Below are 20247 nucleotides of genomic sequence, written 5' to 3'. Positions count from 1 at the left end.
TCAGTCTATTACTTTTTAGATAAAGAAAGGAATGAATGAATGATGAAGGAAGGAAAGAGTTGTGATACTGGAGAAGACTCTAGGAAGGAGGTCTTCCTTTCTCAAGACTTCCTTGAGAGTCTCTTGGACTGCAAGGAGATCAAAGGTAGAAAGGAAATAATTGATTAACAAATTCTAGGAAACACATGAAAAGACCATGTTTGGTGGTTACAAGCATTTGAAATCCCATTCTGTCCATTGCTAACTCTATGACCATGGCCAAGCTAGTAAACCTCTCTATACCTCAGTTTCCCTCTGCGTATAAAAGAGGCTGTTGTGAAAAATACATGCTACATTACAGAAAAGCACTTTTAAAAGAACACAGAACATAGTAAATACCAAATAACTGCTAGTTATCAAGATTAGTATTAAGCTCTTATCCAGATAATCCAATACAAAAATCATTGACACCTTTGAAATTAAGTCAGTGGGACTGCAAACAACCTGTCTAGAGTCCAGGGATGTGGGCACAATGAACTTTGAAGTTCAACCTCCAAAGCTGCACATGTCTTAGAAATTACCATTCTGTTGAAAACGGTATAGGTTGATCCTTCATAAATTCTGTTGAAACGGCATAGGTTGATCCTTCATCATAAACACTTCTCATGAAAGTATGAAAGTACTGGCTCCTTGTGATAAAGACTTAAGACCCTGGTTTAAAAGGGCAGACATATGACTAGATATCCTTCCTGAGAGTTATCTTCCATTGATTTTCAGTATATTATTATCCTGTAGACTTGATACAAAACAGCAAATGGAGATGAAACGCTTTTATTACATGCAGTCCCCCAGTATACTGCTTATAATTGCCTATATTTTGCTTTGCCTGTGTGTGTGTGTGTGTGTTAAGTTGCTTCAGTTGTGTCTGACTCTTTGTGACCCTATGGACTGTACACAGCCTGCCAGGCTCCTCTGTCCATGGGATTTTCCAGGAAAGAATACTGGAGTGGGTTTCCATTTTTTTACCTCCAGGGTATCTTCCTGACCCAGAGATCAAACCCACATCTCCTGCGTTGGCAGGCAGGTTCTTTACTACTAGCACCCCCTGGGAAGCCCAGGAGTTATCATATAACTCCATGGCTCAGAAACGGTGGCTGTGCGTTGGTGTCAACCACTGTCTAAGACTCCTAAAGCATGCAAGCAGCTGGCAAATAAAACAGTAGAAAATCTGTCCGAAAGGAGAAGAGGAAGGATCCATTTATACATGTGACACAACTCAAATTATGAATCCTTGGAAGTCAAGGGCTGTGTCTATGCTGATTGAACAAAGGAACACAGGGTGGCATAGAAATGTGCGTATCAATAAAGCAGATGGTGTTACTCCCTTTGCTAGGCAAAGTCCACCTCTCTACCAGTCTGGATTAAGTAGTCTCTCTGGCTGATAGGAGCTGGATTATATCGGAAGAACAACATATAATCTTTGTGCCTATGGAAACTGGTGAAAACTTAGATTTCTGTTTTTAAAACATCAGCAAATCAGATCCAATTATACCTGTACTTCTGATATCTCTTACAATGAAAACTGCTCTCTCTTCTTTTTTATTTCTACCAAGGTGACTGCTTTGGACTGAATTGTGCTTTCTCCTCCCAAATTCTTATGTTGAAGTTCTAACCCCTAGCCTGACTATATTTGGAGGTAGGATCTTTAGGAGGTGATTAATTGGGCTTCCCTGATGACTCAGATGGTAAAGAATCCACCTGCAATGAAGGAGACCTGGGTTCAAGCCCTGGGTTAGGAAGATCCGCTGGAGAAGGGAATGACAACCCACTCCAGTAATCTTGCCTGGGAAATTCCATGGACCGAGGAGCCTGGTGGGCTACAGTCCATAGGGTCACAAAAAGTCGGACACAACTGAGTGACTAAGCATAGCGCAAGGTTATTAATGAAATAACTTGAGGGTGGAGCTCTAATCTAATAAGACACATGACCTTAGGAGAAGAGAAAGATCTCTCAGGACAAGCACAGAGAAAAGGCCACGGGAGGAAGCAGCAGGAAGACACCTGTCTGCAAGCCAAGAAGAGAGATCTCACCAGAAACTGAATGGGGCCAGAACTTTGCTCTTAAATGTCCCTGCTTCCAAAACTGTGAGAAAATAAAATTTGTGCTAAGTCACCTAGAGTATGGTATCTTGTAATGGCAGCCAAAAATGACTATGACAGTCATACACTGGAAAACAGCTTTATAAACATAAACATAGCTTGAGTCACACTCACCATTAGTAGTCTGTCTCCTACTTGCAACCTTCCATCTTTCTGTGCAGCTCCTCCGTCGATAATTTTAGTGACATAAATGCTATTGTCTCCAGGAATGTGCTGGTTTCCCACACCTCCTGCAATGCTGAAGCCTAAACCTACAGAAAAGGAACAGAAAAACAAAAGCCTTGTATTAGTTTAAGAAAGTGCTATTAGTCATACTTCAACAGTCAAAAAAAATTTAATCTTTTATTTGTTACAACAGTAATAAATAACAATAAATTCTACTCTAATCAACTTTGCTGTTTAAATATTTGAAAGTTTGCTGATTAATGCCAATAAAGCAGAACACAAGTGTAGTCCTGACCACGTTTAGTCTATGGGCTCATCTTTGTTGATGCGGTTGTTACTCCAGCATAGCAAACAGAAGTACTGCCAATCATTTGGGTAGAGACCTAGATATTTTTGACATTTCAAAATGAAAAGTTCAGCCATTTGGACATTTGACAAATTCTGAGATAAGAGCCATGAGAAAGATACACTGGATATCGGTGTAATAATTTCAGAGAGAAGATAAGGATTTGTTCATTGCTTGCCCTTCATGTTTCCTTCTCTGGGCACCTTGTCATATTTTCAGACTTCCTGGCACTTCCTATTATTAACTTGTAGTTAAAAAAGAATGAACACAAATGAATTATCCCTGCACACAGTCTAAAGAATAAAGAGATTATATACTTTGACTATATTATTTTTATAGCAAACCATGAAATATCAAATCATTTTTAAACATGGAAATTATCCATTTTGAGAGAAGAATTTTACACTGCTATGGCATATAAATTTCTTCCAGTTTTATTGATATATAATTGACATAGTACTGTACAAAATTAACGTACATAGCATGATGATCTGATTTATATACACCATGAAATGATTATCACAATAAGTTCAGTGAACATCCATCATATATAGATACCAAATGAAAGAAACAGAAGCATATTTTTCCTTGTGATGAGAATTCTTAGGATTTCCTTTCTTAACTTTCATATCTAACATACAGCAGTGTTAATAATATTATGTTACATATTACATCCCTAGTATTATTTATAAGTGAAAATTTGTACCTTTGTCCTTTATCTAGCTACCCCTTCTCCTCATCCCTCAACTCTTGGTAATCATAAGCTTGATCTCTTCTACGATTGAGCTTGCTTGTTTCTGAAGTATAATTGACCTACACTACTAGGCTAGTTCCTATTTACAGCACAGTGATTAGATACTTCTATACATTTGAAAATAATCACCATAATAAGTCTAGTTGCAATATGCCACTGTACAAAAATATTACATAGTTATTGAGTATATTCCTCACATTGTGCATTTCATAATCATGACTCATTTATTTTGCAGGTGAAAGTTTGTACCTCTTAATCTGCCTCACCTATTTCTTCCCCATCCATCCACTTTTCTCTCCTTTGGCAACCACTTTTTTGTTCTCTGTATTTAGAGCTCTGTTTCCATTTTGCTATGTTTGTTCATTTGTTTTAGTTTTTAGATTTCACCAAAAAGTGAAATTATTATAGCATCTGTCTTTCTCTGTCTGACTTATTTCACTTAGCATAATACCCTCTAGGTCTATTTATGTTATCACAAACTTTTATTTATATTAAACTATGGAATGACAACAAGAATAGAGCTATTAAAAATCATTATGAGGCCATTTCATTTTTTAATTTTTAAAAAATATTTTAATTTTAAAAAATTTTTAAAATTTCCATTTATTTTTATTAGTTGGAGGCTAATTACTTTACAATATTGTAGTGGTTTTTGCCATACATTGACATGAATCAGCCATGGATTTACATGTGTTCCCCATCCCGATCCCCCCTCCCGCCTCCCTCCCCATCCCGTCCCTCTGGGTCTTCCCAGAGCACCAGCCCCGAGCACCCGTCTCATGCATCCAAACTGGGCTGGTGGTCTGTTTCACCCTTGATAGTATACTTGTTTCAACGCTATTCTCTCAGAACATCCCACCTTCGCCTTCTCCCACAGAGTCCAAAAGTCTGTTCTGTACATCTGTGTCTCTTTTTCTGTTTTGTATACTGGGTTATCATTACCATCTTCCTAAATTCCATATATATGCGTTAGTATACTGTATTGGTTTTTATCTTTCTGGCTTACTTCACTCTGTATAATGGGCTCCAGTTTCATCCATCTCTTTAGAACTGATTCAAATGAATTCTTTTTAATGGCTGAGTAATACTCCATGGTGTATATGTACCACAGCTTCCTTATCCATTCATCTGCTGATGGGCATCTAGGTTGCTTCCATGTCCTGGCTATTATAAACAGTGCTGCGATGAACACTGGGGTGCACGTGTCTCTTTCAGATCTGGTTTCCTTGGTGTGTATGCCCAGAAGTGGGATTGCTGGGTCATATGGCAGTTCTATTTCCAGTTTTTTAAGGAATCTCCACACTGTTCTCCATAGCGGCTGTACTAGTTTGCATTCCCACCAACAGTGTAAGAGGGTTCCCTTTTCTCCACACCCTCTCCAGCATTTATTGCTTGTAGACTTTTGGAGAGTAGCCATCCTGTCTGGTGTGTAATGGTACCTCATTGTGGTTTTGATTTGCATTTCTCTGATAATGAGTGATGTGGAGCATCTTTTCATGTGTTTGTTAGCCATCTGTATGTCTTCTTTGGAGAAATGTCTGTTTAGTTCTTTGGTCCATTTTAGATTGGGTCATTTATTTTTCTGGAATTGAGCTGCAGGAGGTGCTTGTATATTTTTGAAATTAATCCTTTGTCTGTTGCTTCATTTTCTATTATTTTCTCCCAATCTGAGGGCTGTCTTTTCACCGTGCTTATTATTTCCTTTGTTGTGCAAAAGTTTTTAAGTTTAATTAGGTCCCATTTGTTTATTTTTGCTTTTATTTCCAATACTCTTGGAGGTGGGTCATAGAGGATCCTGCTGTGATTTATGTCGGAGAGTGTTTTGCCTATGTTCTCCTCTAGGAGTTTTATAGTTTCTGGTCTTACATTTAGATCTTTAATCCATTTTGAGTTTATTTTTGTGTATCGTGTTAGAGGTGTTCTAGTTTCATTCTTTTACAAGTGGTTGACTAGTTTTCCCAGCACCACTTGTTAAAGAGGTTGTCTTTTTTCCATTGTATATCCTTGTATGAGGCCATTTTAAAAGAATAACTAATGGACTCTTTAAAAGTATAAGAACAAATAACCTTCTCAGAGTATGACTGAATACATATTCAGTACAATACTTAAAGCATATACTTTCATTGTATTTGAAAATTATTATCATTAACATGCAATTACTCAAAAGGAAGATATAAATAAAAATTTTTGTTACTAAAGACTGAAAATTTCTGTAACTTATTTGAATTAAGCAATTACTGCCCCTCCTCCAGTTTTAAAAAAATCACACACTTGTTTTATGAGGAAATAATCTTAAAAATTTTTGGCACTTTATGTAACAATAAAAAATACTCCATTTCACTATCCTTGTATTGAATAAATATTGAGTAGGACTATATTCTGCTCTTAGGATAGCATAAATAATTAGTTAATGGAAAAATAATGGCATGGTAAATTATAAAGTAACACCTCTGGAATCATAGTTCAAGTGAAATTATTTTTTTATTAAATTAACTATAATAGCTAACAATAAAAGAAAAATGAATCTACATTGATGGGCACTTAAAGTAAGTGTTATTTAATTTCCTACTAGAGAGGTGACTATTCTTTATTGATGTTTTGACATTGTATAGATCTATAAATGTGCTTTTTTTGCCTCATATTTAAAGATTTTGTATATCAAGTGAAAGATGACAAAGAGTAAGTAAAATGTCCCCAACTGGCATTTTCTATGAAATTGAAAATACATATCAGGTCATATTTTCCAAAACTGTTACTTCATATTTATATATGATTATAGGGAAGTTTAAAAAACATATCAATATTTACAAAAGCTTCATAGCCACCTGCTAGGATCAATCTACTGCATTTACAATAGTACAAAAGTCATTCCAAACTGTGGACAAAAGGTTAAAGAAAGCCCAGGGACTCTGACCCACATCTACTATGCCAACAGTAAATGCCACAGCCGGTCTGAGATACAGAAGAGCTAAGAAAACAAATTACCACTGCAAACAAGTTTAAGTCCAACAAAGGGAATAACTATGTAGTTGACATTTGAAGTTGAAGATTTTACCAAGACAATGAAATCACTATGGATACTGTAGACAGAAATATACCAGCTAAAAGGGAAATAAGTTTTTCCCTCTAAGATTAGACTTAAGTACTTCTTAACTGGTGATTTTGCTTAAGATCAAGTCAAGTAATTTTAGTAAGAGCTAGAGGACTTCTCTAAAGGTACAGAACTAAACACTTCCCCTAATTTCTCTTACATAGATGGAACATGGCTATATTTAAAAATAATCAATATTTGCTCAACATTCAACCATTCAATTTAACATGATAAATTAAATGTATAGCTTATGTCTATATCCAGAAGACAAGGTTATTTACAGGCAGAAGTAGCCATCTGTGTTATAAAATAGAATCTGGTCCTGTCTATCCATCCATCCATTCCTTTATTCATTCATTCACTCACTCACATATCCATTCATTCAACAAGCATCTCCTAAGTGCATACCATGCATTGTAAAACTAGCTGCTATTAACTGCAGCCAACATAAATGTAAAAAAAATGGATTGACCAGAAACACTATAGAAATAATGATCCATGAGTTCATAAGAGTAAGTGTGGTTGAAACCTGGCTGAAGCAATGCTCTAAACTTAGCTGATGGTATTGATTTTTGGAGGGCTGCTCTATGAAGGGGAAATGGCAACCCACTCCAGTATTCTTCCCTGGAGAACCCCAGGGAAGGAGGAGGCTGCCGTCTATGTGGTCGCACAGAGTCGGACACGACTGAAGGGACTTAGCAGCAGCAGCAGCTCTATGAAGACACATGTGGGCTAGTCCCACCGAGCAATGAGCCCAAATTCAAATCATTAGTTTGAAGGCACTGGCTTCCTCACACACACTCTGCTAAAACAGGGGTAGTCTGCTTACTTTATAGGGCCATTTTCTCCCTTCATGTGCTCATATTTCACTCCTTCAATCCACTCTAGACACACTGACGGCCTTGACATTTCTAGAACACACCAGACACACTTCCATCTGAAGGCATTTGCTCTAGCTGTTACTGTTGCCTGGAACACTCTGCCTTCAGGGTGTTGTTAAAATTTCAATTTCTCTGGAAGCCTGACTCTGACCCGACCATTTAATAACTGTCCCCTAACAACCTACTCTTCCTTATCCTGCTGTATTCTCAATGTCCCTTAGCACTTACCACCTTGTAATACACTAGATAGATCATCTATATATTTTATTTTTTTATTGTCCATCTTCTTGGTGAAAATATAAGCTCCGGATAACAGGGATTTTTAATAGTTTCATGCTATGCAGTAGAACAAGGGCAGGTACATAGTTATCTCTTAAATACACATTAAATGAATGAATGGATATGCAAATGAATAGAAGAAGACAAGGAAAGCCAACTGTCTCTGAGAAAGATTCCCCTGAAAGAGGAATCTGGTGGCTTTAAAGAGAGGGGGACAGCTGAGAACGCGAGTGTCCTCAGTTTGACTTGATAACTGTATGGGGCATGGCGCTGCCGCATGCGCACTCTGGTTACCTCCCCACCTTAGTCTACACGGGGTTTATGGCAACCTCTGGGGAGGCAGGGGGCAACAGCAGAGGCATCCTTGAGTCCTGACCATTCCGTCTACTGACTGTGTGAACTGCAGTCCCAACCTCCTAATCTGTAACAACGAAGTAAGTATAGCTATGCTCCAGAGTGATTGGCACATAATATTCTTTTCTTCAAAATTTCTTTTAAAAATATGTATGCAGTTTTGAAAGGTTACATTCCATTTACAGTTATTACAAAATAGATTATTTTTAAAAAAAATTTATTTATTTATTTGGCTGTGTTGGGTCTTAGGTGTGGCAGACGGGATCTTCCACCATGGCGTAAGGGCTTCTCTCTAGTTGTGGCTCATGAGTTTAGCTGCCCCAAGGCATGAGGGATCTTAGTTCCCCAGCCAGAGATCGAACCTGTGTCCCCCACATCAGCAGGCAGATTCTTTAACATTGGACCACCAGGGAAGTCACACAAAATAGATTCTGATAAATAAAAATTCTCTGCTTCAGTAAGCTCTCAAGTTGTTTGCAAAATGAATACCTAAATATCTTGACATAACTGAACTGGTTAGGATAAGTTCTACCATGGTACTATGATATGTGAGTACAGAGGGGACCATGACTTACTTCTTAGAAGAACAGGAGAATCAACAAAAGGTTTAGCATTCGGGCTGGGTCTTCAATATTGAGTTTGATTTGATAAAAGAGAATGCAGTTTTCAAATGAATACATCCAGACTGACTCTGTGACTAAAGAGTCAGCTGCCCTGACTTACTACATCACAAAATGTTCATAAAATCCCAGCTCCCCTGTGCTGGAGATTGAGACAGAAATACCTAGCAAACACTCAAAACCTATATTATGGTAAGACAGATAAGCTAGAGTGGTCCCTAACAAGATAAATACAATGACTAGTATAAAGATTTGATTAAGGAACACCAATTGTTCTTAAGTGACCAATTTAGAGAATTGGTTATGACACTGAAAAGATGTGTCCATGATAAACAAATAGCCCTAGATCATAAGCAGATAGCAAACTAATCAATTATAAAATAAACTCAGTGACAAGAGCTGGTAGGCCTCATCCTAAAAACTGACCCTAGCACTATTGACTGTGAAATGTTTGGCTATTAACGATAATACTAAACAAGCCTAGGCATGTGTCAGTATTAAAGAAAGTGGACATAAAGTGAGTATGAAAATCACAAAGGAAGTAAAATCAGTGGATATTTTAGTACTCTGGCAAAGGGAGAAAGAAATTTAAACACCTAATTCTCCAATTAAAAACTGATCCATTTGACAAACATGTGATGTGCAAACAATTTCAGGATTACTTTCAGTGCATAAAGCTGGGTTCCTCTTTGCATATTGCCTGCATATCCCCAAATTGTATATCCTCAGGTCAACTTCAGGGATGCAGGCACAGGAAATGAACTGTCTACATGCTGTATAAAGGCTTTAACTTAACATTTCCCAATGCAGTCTTTTCCTCCTCCTGTGGAAAAAAGGACATGAAGAACCACCCCCGTTCACCCCTTCCCCTTGTCTGACTGTGCCGAGGAGCAGGTGTCAGTGAGAGAGGGAGGCCTGAAGGAGGAAGCATTGGGAAAACAGACTGATACTGCAAGGGATGAGCTTAGAATAAAACCCCCAAAGCATGTAAGAGTCATGTGATTACAAAGTAGCCACGCAGTCTTTTTTGGACAGTGCAGTAGGAATTATTGGCGGACACAAGTAAGGAAGGGACAGTCCCAAGGCTCTGAGTGCAGGGTCCACCATTTGTCCAGGGGCTATGATGAGGGATGTGTTGATATTTGACCCCACAGCCATCTGAGATGAGCTGCTTTTCTGCCACTGTGTCTTCAAATTCATCTGTTTCAAATGGCTCAGTAGCAAAGAGTCCGCCTGCCAATGCAGGAGACACAGGCTCAATCCCTGATCCTGGGAGATCCCATATGTTGCAGAGCAACCGGACCCGGGGCTACAGCTATCAAGCCTGTGCTCTGGAGCCCCAGAGCTGCAACTACTGAAGCCCACGCACCCTAGAGCCCAGGCTCTGCAACAACAGAAGCCACTGCAATAAGAAGCCCGTGCACCGCAACTACACAAAAGCCCACACAGCAACAAAGACCAAGCACTCCCAAAATTATATCAATGCAATTGCAAAAAAAACACCATGGTAAATCCTCACTTCTCAGAGATGTGGATCTTCTGGTGGCCAGGGAACATGAACTTGGCCCTGGGAAAGGCCTCAGTCACATGTTCCTCGTTCTGCATCTTGGTAAGGATGGACATCATGACTTGGCTCCTGTGGATCCTGATCCACTGTGCCCTGGGCCTTTCTGAAGGCCTTTCTGTCAACTCCAGCACAGGGCAATAGTCTTTATGGGCGTAAAGAACTATGCCCCATGATGTCTTATGATCACTCAATAACTTGGCTCAACTTCATTTTATATGACTTTATCAGGTGGACACTCTGAGGCATCTCCAAAGCTTTAGCATTATTATATTAATCTGACTGCTCTGTCACAGTTTATCTAGGATCTGCAACGTAGGGTGTTAAGCACTTTACAAAACAATAACAACAAAACCAAATCTACAGTGGTATTCTGTACACTCTGACTATATGATTTTATTAAAGGAAATACAGAATCCAGCCTAAAGCCTGGCAGGCCTTGTTTTGGAAAACTTCTGAATGTGCATGCATTTCAGTGGACAAATGAAACAAAAAACTTTACCTGTGGGCCTAGTCTACACAGATAATAGACGATTTTACATCTCTCTTTTAGGAAAAAAAATCACTACTTAAAAAAATACCAGAATGTGCTTTTCATTTTGAGAGAATAATTTATCTCATTGGGTGTTACAGATATGGTTAATTAAAGAGCAAAGCTGTATTTTCTTACTCTCTGGATTCTTCCTGGGCTCAAAAGACAAAGTTTGGAACTGAAAGAAGGGTTCTGTTTGAAATTCGTATAGCACTGGCTAGGTGGGTTGAAACCTACTTAAGGGTCTCTCACAGACCACGCAATTAACTAAACATTCCAAACTTTTCTTCTATGGGCCTCAAAATACCTACTCATACTTTTAGCCTAAAACCAGTCCTATTTTATTATGAACAGTCTCCATGTCTACACCTACTGTTTCTCAAAGCAATGAGCAACATTCTTGCTTCTAAACCTAAATCTTCTCCTTCACCCTAGAACTTCATTCATTCTTCCTTTTTTCCTCTCTAGAATATCCAGTCTCTTACCATCAATGCTTTTCTTCCTTTCCAGCTTTGACCATACTTCTGTCCTACCCTAAAAAGACCTTCTCTTGAACTTACTGCAGCCTCTTTTACTGAAAGAGCTGGAGTTTCTAAGCAGGGATCTTTACTTACTAACTTCATTTCCGTATCACATATACTTTCCTCAGACTCTTCCACGTGACTCCATACAATCAGTCTATTCACATGGTAGTGGCTACGGGCTGAATTATGTCTTCTCTAAAAACAGACTGAAGTCCTAAGTCCTGTTAGCTGTGAGTCTTGTTAGCTACTCAGCTGTGTCTGACTCTTCGTGACTCCCATGGACTGTGGCCTGCCAGGTTCCTCTGTCCATGGAAGTCTCCAGGCAAGAATACTGGAGTGGGGAGCCACTCCCTTCTCCAGGGGATCTTCCTGACACGGGGATCAAACTGAGGTCTCCTACATTGCAGGAGGATCCCTTACCATCCAAGCTGCCAGGGAAGCATTACCTGTGAGTGTGACTTTATCTGGAACCAGGATTTTGGCAGATGGAATCAACTTAAGATGAAGTTATACTGGATGTGAGAGTTGGACTATAAAGAAAGCTCAGCCTGAAGAATTGATGCTTTTGAACTGTGGTGTTGGAGAAGACTCTTGAGAGTCCCTTGGACTGTAAGGAGATGCAATCAGTCCATCCTAAAGGAAATCAGCCCTGAATATTCTTAGGAAGGACTGATGTTGAAGCTGAAGCTCCAATACTTTGTCCACCTGAAGTGAAGAACTGACTCATTGGAAAAGACCCTGATGCTGGGAAAGATTGAAGGCGGGAGGAGAAGGGGACGACAGAGGATGAGATGGTTGGATGGTATCACTGATGCGATGGACATGAGTTTGATTGAGTAAGCTCCGGGAGTTGGTGATGGACAGGGAAACCTGGCGTGCTGCAGTCCATGGGGTTGCATAAGAGTCGGACACGACTGAGTGACTGAACTGAACTGATACTGGATTAGTGTAAGCCCCAATCTAATGATTAGTGTAGTTATTAGAAGAGGAAATTTGAACCGAGAAACACACAGAGAAGAATGCACATGATGACAGAGGCAGAGAGTAGGATGATACATCTGTACGTCAAGAAATGCCAAGGACTGCCAGCAACTACCAAACTAGAGAAGAAACAACGAAACAAACTCTCCCTCAGAGCCCTCCAGGAGGAATCAATCAGGTTGGCATCTTGATCCCAGGTCTACAGGCTCTAGAACTATTAAGAGAATACATTTATGTTGTTTCAAGTGACCTAACTTATGATCATTTGTTAAGCTGTGTTGTTGTTGTTGTTTATTTGCTAAGTCATGTCCGGCTCTTTTGCGACCCCATGGACTGTAGCCGTCCAGGCTCCTCTGTCCACAGGATTTCCCAGGCAAGAATACTGGAGTAGATTGCCATTTTCTTCTCCAGGAGATCTTCCCAGTCCAGGAATTAAACCTGCATCTCCTGCATTGGCAGGTGGATTCTTTACCACTGAGACACCGGGGAAGCCCACTTGTTAAAGTAGCACCAGGAAATTAATATAGCATCTAATTCATACAGTTTAAGTAGTGGTAAGTATATCTACCTCTTTCCTTTTTTTAATTTATTTTAAAATTTTATTTATTTTTAAATTTTTAATTAATTTTTAAATTGAAGGATGATTGCTTTACAGAATTTTGTTGGTTTCTGCCAAATATCAACATCTAGTATACATATAGCTAGTATTCATATAGCTACCGCCTTCTAATGAAATCATATATATATACACACATGTCTGGGCACTTATCAACATAGCAGCAGTAATTGAAACTATGAAAATGAACTCCCCACAAGAAAGAGATTACAGAGAGAATAGGATTCTGTGGTGTGTGCCTTGGGGGAATAACTATTATTCGAGAGAAGTGAATTTGGCCTGTATCCCCAGTTTCTGATTCAGCATATATGGCATGGGCTCCCAAATCTGCATTTCTAATAGGCCCTGACATGATGCTAATGCTAGTGGTATGGGGACCACACTGTGAGAAACACTGTTTCAGAGCAATAAAATAAAGACAAATAAAATGAAGTGAGAAGTAGTAAAAGAAATAAGGGAAGAGACAGGGTAGTATAATATGATGAGAGTAGGAATATAAAAGTAATCAGTATTTGTTCTACATAACGCAGAAAGAACAAGGGCCTATCAGGAATTTCCAAATTTTTGAAAGAAAATTCTGGATGACTGGCTGGGTTCCTTGGTTGGGGGAACTGTCTAGTTTGTAGTTATCTCATTCATTCCCAAATGGAGAGGATGGCATGAAATGTGTGTAGATGTATGTGCATGCATGCGTGCTAAGTCACTTTAGTTGTGTCTGATTTTTTGTGACCCTGTGTACTGTTAGCCTGCCAGACTCCTCTGTCTATGGAGGATATTCTGGAGTGGACTGCCATGCCCTCCTCCAGGGGATCTTCCTGACCCAGGGATCGAACTGGTGTCTCTTGTGACTCTGCCTTACAGGTGGATTCTTTGTTCTTTGTCAGCTCAGCTACGTGGGAAGCCTGCATATGTGTGTGTGTTCTCTCCTGCAGTTCACAAAATCATTAAGTGCTTATCCAATCATGCTTGCTTTAGTGTAAAAGGCTCATGATCACATTCCTTGATTCCAGTCTTTCCCTGCCTGATTTTCCAAGCTATTCAGTGAAGATTTTGCAGGTTACTCTTTCCTTAAAATTCCACATCCATTCTGCTGCTCTGTTACTTGAAATGGTCCATCACTGTTCTATAGGAATGCTGTATACCTTCTTCTCACTATTCCTTACTTCTGTGCTCCTAAGCTTCCCTGCAGGCAGGGTGATCTGCTGCACTGTTTTTATATTACTACTCCTGTTTCCCCATCTGAAATGCCTTCAGCACTTTCATTTTCAAGACCACTCAAGTCTTGGCCAACTCTAAGTTGTTCATTTCTAAGTTGAACCACAGTAGCATCAATTATCTGTATCAACCTTTCACTTCTATTTATGGGTTGGTCAAAAAGTTCAATTATGTTTTCCCATAAGATGTTACAGAAAAACCTGAACAAACTTTTGGGCCAATCCAATAAATAGAACGAGGTAACATTCAACAGACACTTACTGGTAACTACCCATGTGCCAAGGACTGCCCAATATACATTGCGATTATATCAGTGACTTAAGAGTTTATGGCTCTTTTCTAATGGAAGGTAAGACAAGAGGCAATGAAAATCTGTTGTGGTAAGTGTTGATAGGAGAAGAACAGGAACTATGGGAGCACATAGGTGGGCTAACTATTTCGGCTTGGGGGAGGGTGTCAGAGAGGGCTATCTGTACGTCCTGATATCTGATCTGAGACCTAGAAGATGAAAATGAGCCAGGAAAAAGAGAGTGGGGAGTGACCATCCCTACAGACGGAAACATGCATTCAAACACCCAGAGTGGGGAGATAGCATGGCTCACCTGAGAAACTTACTTGAGAAATAGCTGACGTGAAAGCAACAGGCAATCTTAGGTAGAATATAGGCTGTCAGAGGAGATGAACCATATTCCTTGTACTAATTGATGTATAGCCCCTGATATTGTGCCTGGAGAATCCCATGGACAGAAGAGCCTGGCAGGCTACAGTCCGTGGGGTCACAAGGAGTTGGGCATGACTGAGCAACTAACACACACACACAGTGCATAATAGTTTGGGATAAATGAATGAATGGAGAGAGAAGGACTCTTTCTCCACTGAGTTAGGAGGGAAGGAGAAAAGGATGGTACAGATAAAGATTACGATTACTGGATAATAATGGCAGTGCACTAAAGTAGTTGTCATCTCCAATTTACTCTGATAACAAGAAAGTGTGGTCATGGGCCAAGATAAGGGAAGTGGTGAAGTCAGAGATTTAAAGAAAGTACAGAAATTTGGAAATACGTATTAAGGAAGATAGAAGAAATAACTGATTAGAAAAATGCAGAAAAGTTGCAAGGAACTATTGATTGTCTATTAGGGTTTGTGACTATGAATTAATAATAGCATTATTCTAGTAATTAATTTTTTTCCTTCAGCAATTCTTAGTGGTCTAGCAGTATAAGTATAGAAAGTGCAGTTAGATTAAATCACTTTTGAAATAGTCTTCTGTGTGTGTTGATCTTCTCTCTTCAACTAAATCATATGATCCTGGAAAGGACAGTGCATAAAAATAGACCATATTATGCACACTGCTGGCATATGGTGATTGTTTAGTAAATATTGGCAGGATGAACTAATGATTGAATTGTTCAAAGACCAAGTGATCACACAGCATAGGTATACTTCTGAATATCAAGCATCCCACATTTACAGATATATGTATATTTTAGCTGACTGCTTTAGCTTCAGAGAAAAAGTGACCCCAGTAATTCATACTGAGCATTTTTAATACACCAACTCTTGCCTTGTGTGTTTGGGAATTAATGAAGTGTCTATTGTATCTAAAGAAAACAATAGAGATTAGCAATGAGAGACATATTTATTCTCTATTAAACCCAAGAATAAGCAGCACTCCCTTGCCTTCATCTTTACAAATGAAACAACCTGCTCTGATCACAGTTGACTGCTCACAGGGGGAGAATGACTTAGTGTGATCAGATGTTCTCTTACTGGCTTACCATCTAATGTACTTGAAATGAAACATCCTCCAAGGTTCCAGCATGAAAAATACATGATAGGCACTGCCTCTACCTATCAACCAAGTCTGTCTGCATGTTTCTTCCAGGTTAATTCTAGTTGCCAATTAAAACAAGGTCGTTAACAGTGATTCTGCAAACTGTCCAGACTGTTTGGAGGCATCCAGATCCCAACACACAAAATCACCAAAAAATAGCAGATTACTTAAGAGATATAACTCATATGTTGAAGTTTGATGGGAATGTCTCAGTTGGTGGGGTTATTGCTGGGGAAAGCAGACAAGAAAGTCTGAAGGGTATCTCGATGGGTTTTGATAAATTTGCATACACAAAGGCTCTTCTCCAGTAACACTTCTTCTGCAAAGTCCTTCCTAATGCCCATCCCTTTAAATTAAAAGTAATCTGTCTTCACGACCACATATAACACTATTTCTCTTTCTCACTTTTAATGACACATCACTTCCTACATTGAATTAGCTATTTATAGGAAAGGTTGATACTTAAAACATTTGAAAGCTGCTATAGCATGAACAGCAACCAACCAGAATGGACAACTGCCATAAACATACCACTTCTGTGGTATGCACCACCTAACTGTCGGCTCTGCTATAGAAAAGTTTAATTACCACCACCCCCCCATATTGGACAGTAGCATTTTAAAGATAAAGGGAACAGTAACTCTTTTTATTTATGTTCCCTGGAAGCATTATGGACAAAGTAGACACCCTAAAAACCAAATTTTTTAAAATTAATGAATTAAATAAAGATGACTGAATCCTTTTTCTGTAAGTTTACTTCATTGAACCTTGAAGGAAGGGCTGAGGCTGCTAGAATAATGTGGTAGTGAGTTACTTCATTCCTTCTTTAAAAAACATTTAAGTTCCAGGCTATATCAGTTTTTTAGGGCTACTGGAATGAAGTGCCACAAACTGGGTGACTTAAACAATAGAAATTTATTGTCTGACAATTCTGGAGGCTGGAAGTCCACTCAAGGCAACAGCAGGTGTGGTTCCTCCCTAGGGCTTTGAAGGAAAATCTCCTTCATGCCTCACTTCCTAGCTTCTGGTGTTTCACTAACAACCTTTGGCATTCCTGGGCTTACAGTGCATCACTCCCATCTCTGTCTTCATCTTCACATGACATTCTCCCCATGTGTATGTCTGTGTTCGACTTTCTGATTTTCATTAGGATACCAATTATATTATTAATAGATTAAGGCCAACCATAATCATCTCATCTTAACCTTGAACATCAGCAAATTTCCTATTTCCAATTACAGTCATACCCACAGGTCCTGGGAGTTAAGACTTCAACATCTTTTGGGGGGGACACGATTCAACTCATGGCACTGGCAAACACACATATGAATAGGACACACTTGCTGTCCTCAAGGAACTTGCAGACCAGGGTGGAAGAAATGCAAAACAGAGCATGCATAAGCAAGTGCTTTTGAAAAAGGCAGATAGCAGGGTTAGAGAAAACTTCTTGGAGACAATGACAGCTGAGCTGAGCCCTGTTGAATGGCTAGAAGAGAGAACAGTGGGGAATTCTAAGCATCTCTGAGAGGATCCAAAAGTTTCAGGCTGAACTGTTGTTACTATGAGGGTGAATGCTGGTTTCAGGCACAGAATATCTTGATTGAGGTCAGGTGGAGAAAGCCATATACTCTACTAGTCTGGACTCCATTCACAGGAAGCAGTTACAGAAGAAAGAGACCTCTGCCCTAATTCCCACGAAGTATCTTGAGTATGAAGTCTCTTAGGAGAAATTGCTAGGGAACACACGGACTGAAACCACCTCCTCTGGCCAGCCAAGATAATAGCCACTTGTATGAGTTACATTAAACAGGAAGTCCTGGTAAAGAATGCAAAACTAATAAGCTAACACCAACTGGAAGAATTTAGAAAGGTCAAAAGGAAAGAGGAGACTCCAGCCCATACATTCTACCAACACCCCAGAATCATTTTCACTGGAATCTTGTTGGAGTGAGGGAGTAGTTTGTAGAAAGGTGATAAAGCCTTGATCATTATGGTCAAAGGAATGAATGGGGTTAGGAGGAAATACTGAGAACTGAAGTGGAAAAACAGAGGCTGGGGAAGGTCCAGTGGTGATATGTTATGGAATTTGGACCCTATATTAGTGACAATGGGAAGCCTCTGAAGAGTCTTAAGGAAGGAAATGACATGATGTGAGTTGACGACTCCCAACTATCCTCATTAGTGTTTGTGTTGTTTAAAAAATATGTTAAATTATATTCTGTGGGGAGTGATGGTCTATTTTTTCCTTCCCACATTTTTGTCTTTCTTCTTTACTATATTCAGTTATCACTTATTAAAACTCATTTGGGGAAACTTTTTAATCTCTCAATTCCATGTTCATGATTTTGTTAGAAATATTAGCTTTTCCTGGTTCCTCCCCTTTTCTATTCTCTGTTTATCATAGCTTACTCACAAAAACCAAACTTTGAAATATAAAATATAACATCAAGAGACATTTGCAATCTGCTAAGAATCTAAGAGCTAACCCTAAATTCATAAATTCATTTATAAGCATACTGTAATTCACCAAAGAGTTCAAACGGGCATTTTCAGCAGATGTCTGACTTCATTACTTCCTGATGGGGAAGCAATCATCACTTAATCATCCTTATGGGGCTCTTTGTGAAAGAGATAATTGGAAAGTCTGGATTTATCTTGGGTACTGGGAAAGAATGAGAGTTATGTAATTGACATAATTACACAAGTACCTCTTTTTGCAAAGACATTTTGCTCTCTATGAAACAATGGAAGACTTACTTGTTATGGCTTAGATTTATGAAGTCCCTAACCTGTATTTCTACTATTTATTTTATGATTTCAGACATGCTAAAGAAGATGTTTGAAATCATTGAGTAAGAGAGGCTCCCTTACTGCATTACTATATGAGGAGTGCTAGTATCTTCAATTATACAACAACAGCACCTTTGCCTTGACAAAATCTATTTCAATGAGACTAAAATTATTTCATATAAATTCTTAAAATTTTTACAATAACCTATTCTATGCTGCATATCTAGTGGCATAAGGCATGCATCATGAGGCTTTGGCTTCAATCTTATACATTCACCTAAACAGATTTAATTTTCACAAAGAAATCCTGGTATTTGAATCTCTTTAAGGATTACTTAACAAACTTGAGAAGAAACAAGGAAGCAGTAAACATCACATCTTGATTTCAAACTATACCATAAAGATACAATAGTTAAAACAGTATGGTGCTGGCATAAAAAGAGACAGATCAATGGAACAGAACTGAGAGCACAGAAATAAATGCAAGCATATACGGTCAACTAAGGTGACAAGGAATCCAAGAGTACTCAATGGACAAAAGTCAGTCTCTTCAATAAACAATGCTGGCAAAATTGGATATCCACATGTAACAGAGTAAAAAATAGATTCCTATTTCATACCACTCACAAAAATTAACTTGAAATGAGTTAAGTATCATAGGACCTGAAATAATGAAACTCCCCAGAGAAAATTTAGGAATAAAACTTCCTAGATATGAGTCTTGGCAATACATTTTTGGATATGACATTTAAAGCTTAAGGAACAAAATGAAAAATAAACAAGTACGATTACATCAAACTAAAAGTCTTCTGTATAGCAAAAGAAATGATCAGGGAGGTAAAAAGATAATCTACGGAATAGGAACAATATTTACAAGCCATACATCTGATAAGGAGTTACTATACAGAATATATAAAGAACTCACACAACTCATTAGTTAAAAATAAAAACAAAACAAAAAACAAACTACAAAATACAATCCAATTAAAAACTGGACAAATGATCAGAATAGAGATTTCCCAAGCAGTTGGATGAATAGCCAGCAGGTAATGGAGAAGGAAATGGCAACCCACTCCAGTACTCTTGCCTGGAAAATTCCATGGACAGAGGAGCCTGGTGGGCTACAGTCCATGGGGCTGCTAAGAGTCGGACATGACTGAGCGACTTCACTTCATTTCACTTCACATGAAAAAATGCTCAGATTACTAGTCATTAGGGAAATGCAAGTGAAAACCACAACGATATATATGAGATACCACCTCATACCTGTTAGAAAAACCACCATCAAAAAGATAAGAGAAAAATGCCGGCAAGGATGTGAAAAAAAGGGAACTTTGCATTCCTGATGGAATTGAAAAATATATAAAGGTTACAATTATACCACTGTAGACTTGCTTAGTGACTATGAAAAACAGCACAAAGAATTCTCAAAATATTAAAAATAGAATGATTACATGGGAAATTCCATAGCAGTCTAGTGGTTAGAACTCCACACTTCCACTGCAGGGACCCCAGATATATCCAAAGAAAACCAAACACTAACTAGAAAAGGTATACACCAC

The 20247-nt window shown here is 38.7% G+C and overlaps 1 protein-coding gene across 5 annotated transcripts in view; it reads right to left on the bottom strand.

Annotated features, from left to right (window-relative positions):
• DLG2 (discs large MAGUK scaffold protein 2) overlaps positions 1 to 20247 on the bottom strand; it is a 2219272-nt gene that overhangs the window by 611286 nt on the left and 1587739 nt on the right. For all 5 annotated transcript variants that reach the window (XM_065936970.1, XM_065936964.1, XM_065936965.1 and 2 more), the window contains one exon: positions 2254 to 2390. In XM_065936970.1, coding sequence (XP_065793042.1) covers positions 2254 to 2390 — 137 coding nt within the window. The remainder of the gene's footprint in view (positions 1 to 2253; positions 2391 to 20247) is intronic.

Source organism: Muntiacus reevesi, chromosome 5 (genome assembly GCF_963930625.1).
Source record: "Muntiacus reevesi chromosome 5, mMunRee1.1, whole genome shotgun sequence".
Classification (NCBI taxonomy): Eukaryota; Metazoa; Chordata; class Mammalia; order Artiodactyla; family Cervidae; genus Muntiacus; species Muntiacus reevesi.
The sequence above is the reverse complement of the archived record's forward strand: the minus strand, read 5'-3'. Positions and strand labels throughout refer to the sequence as shown.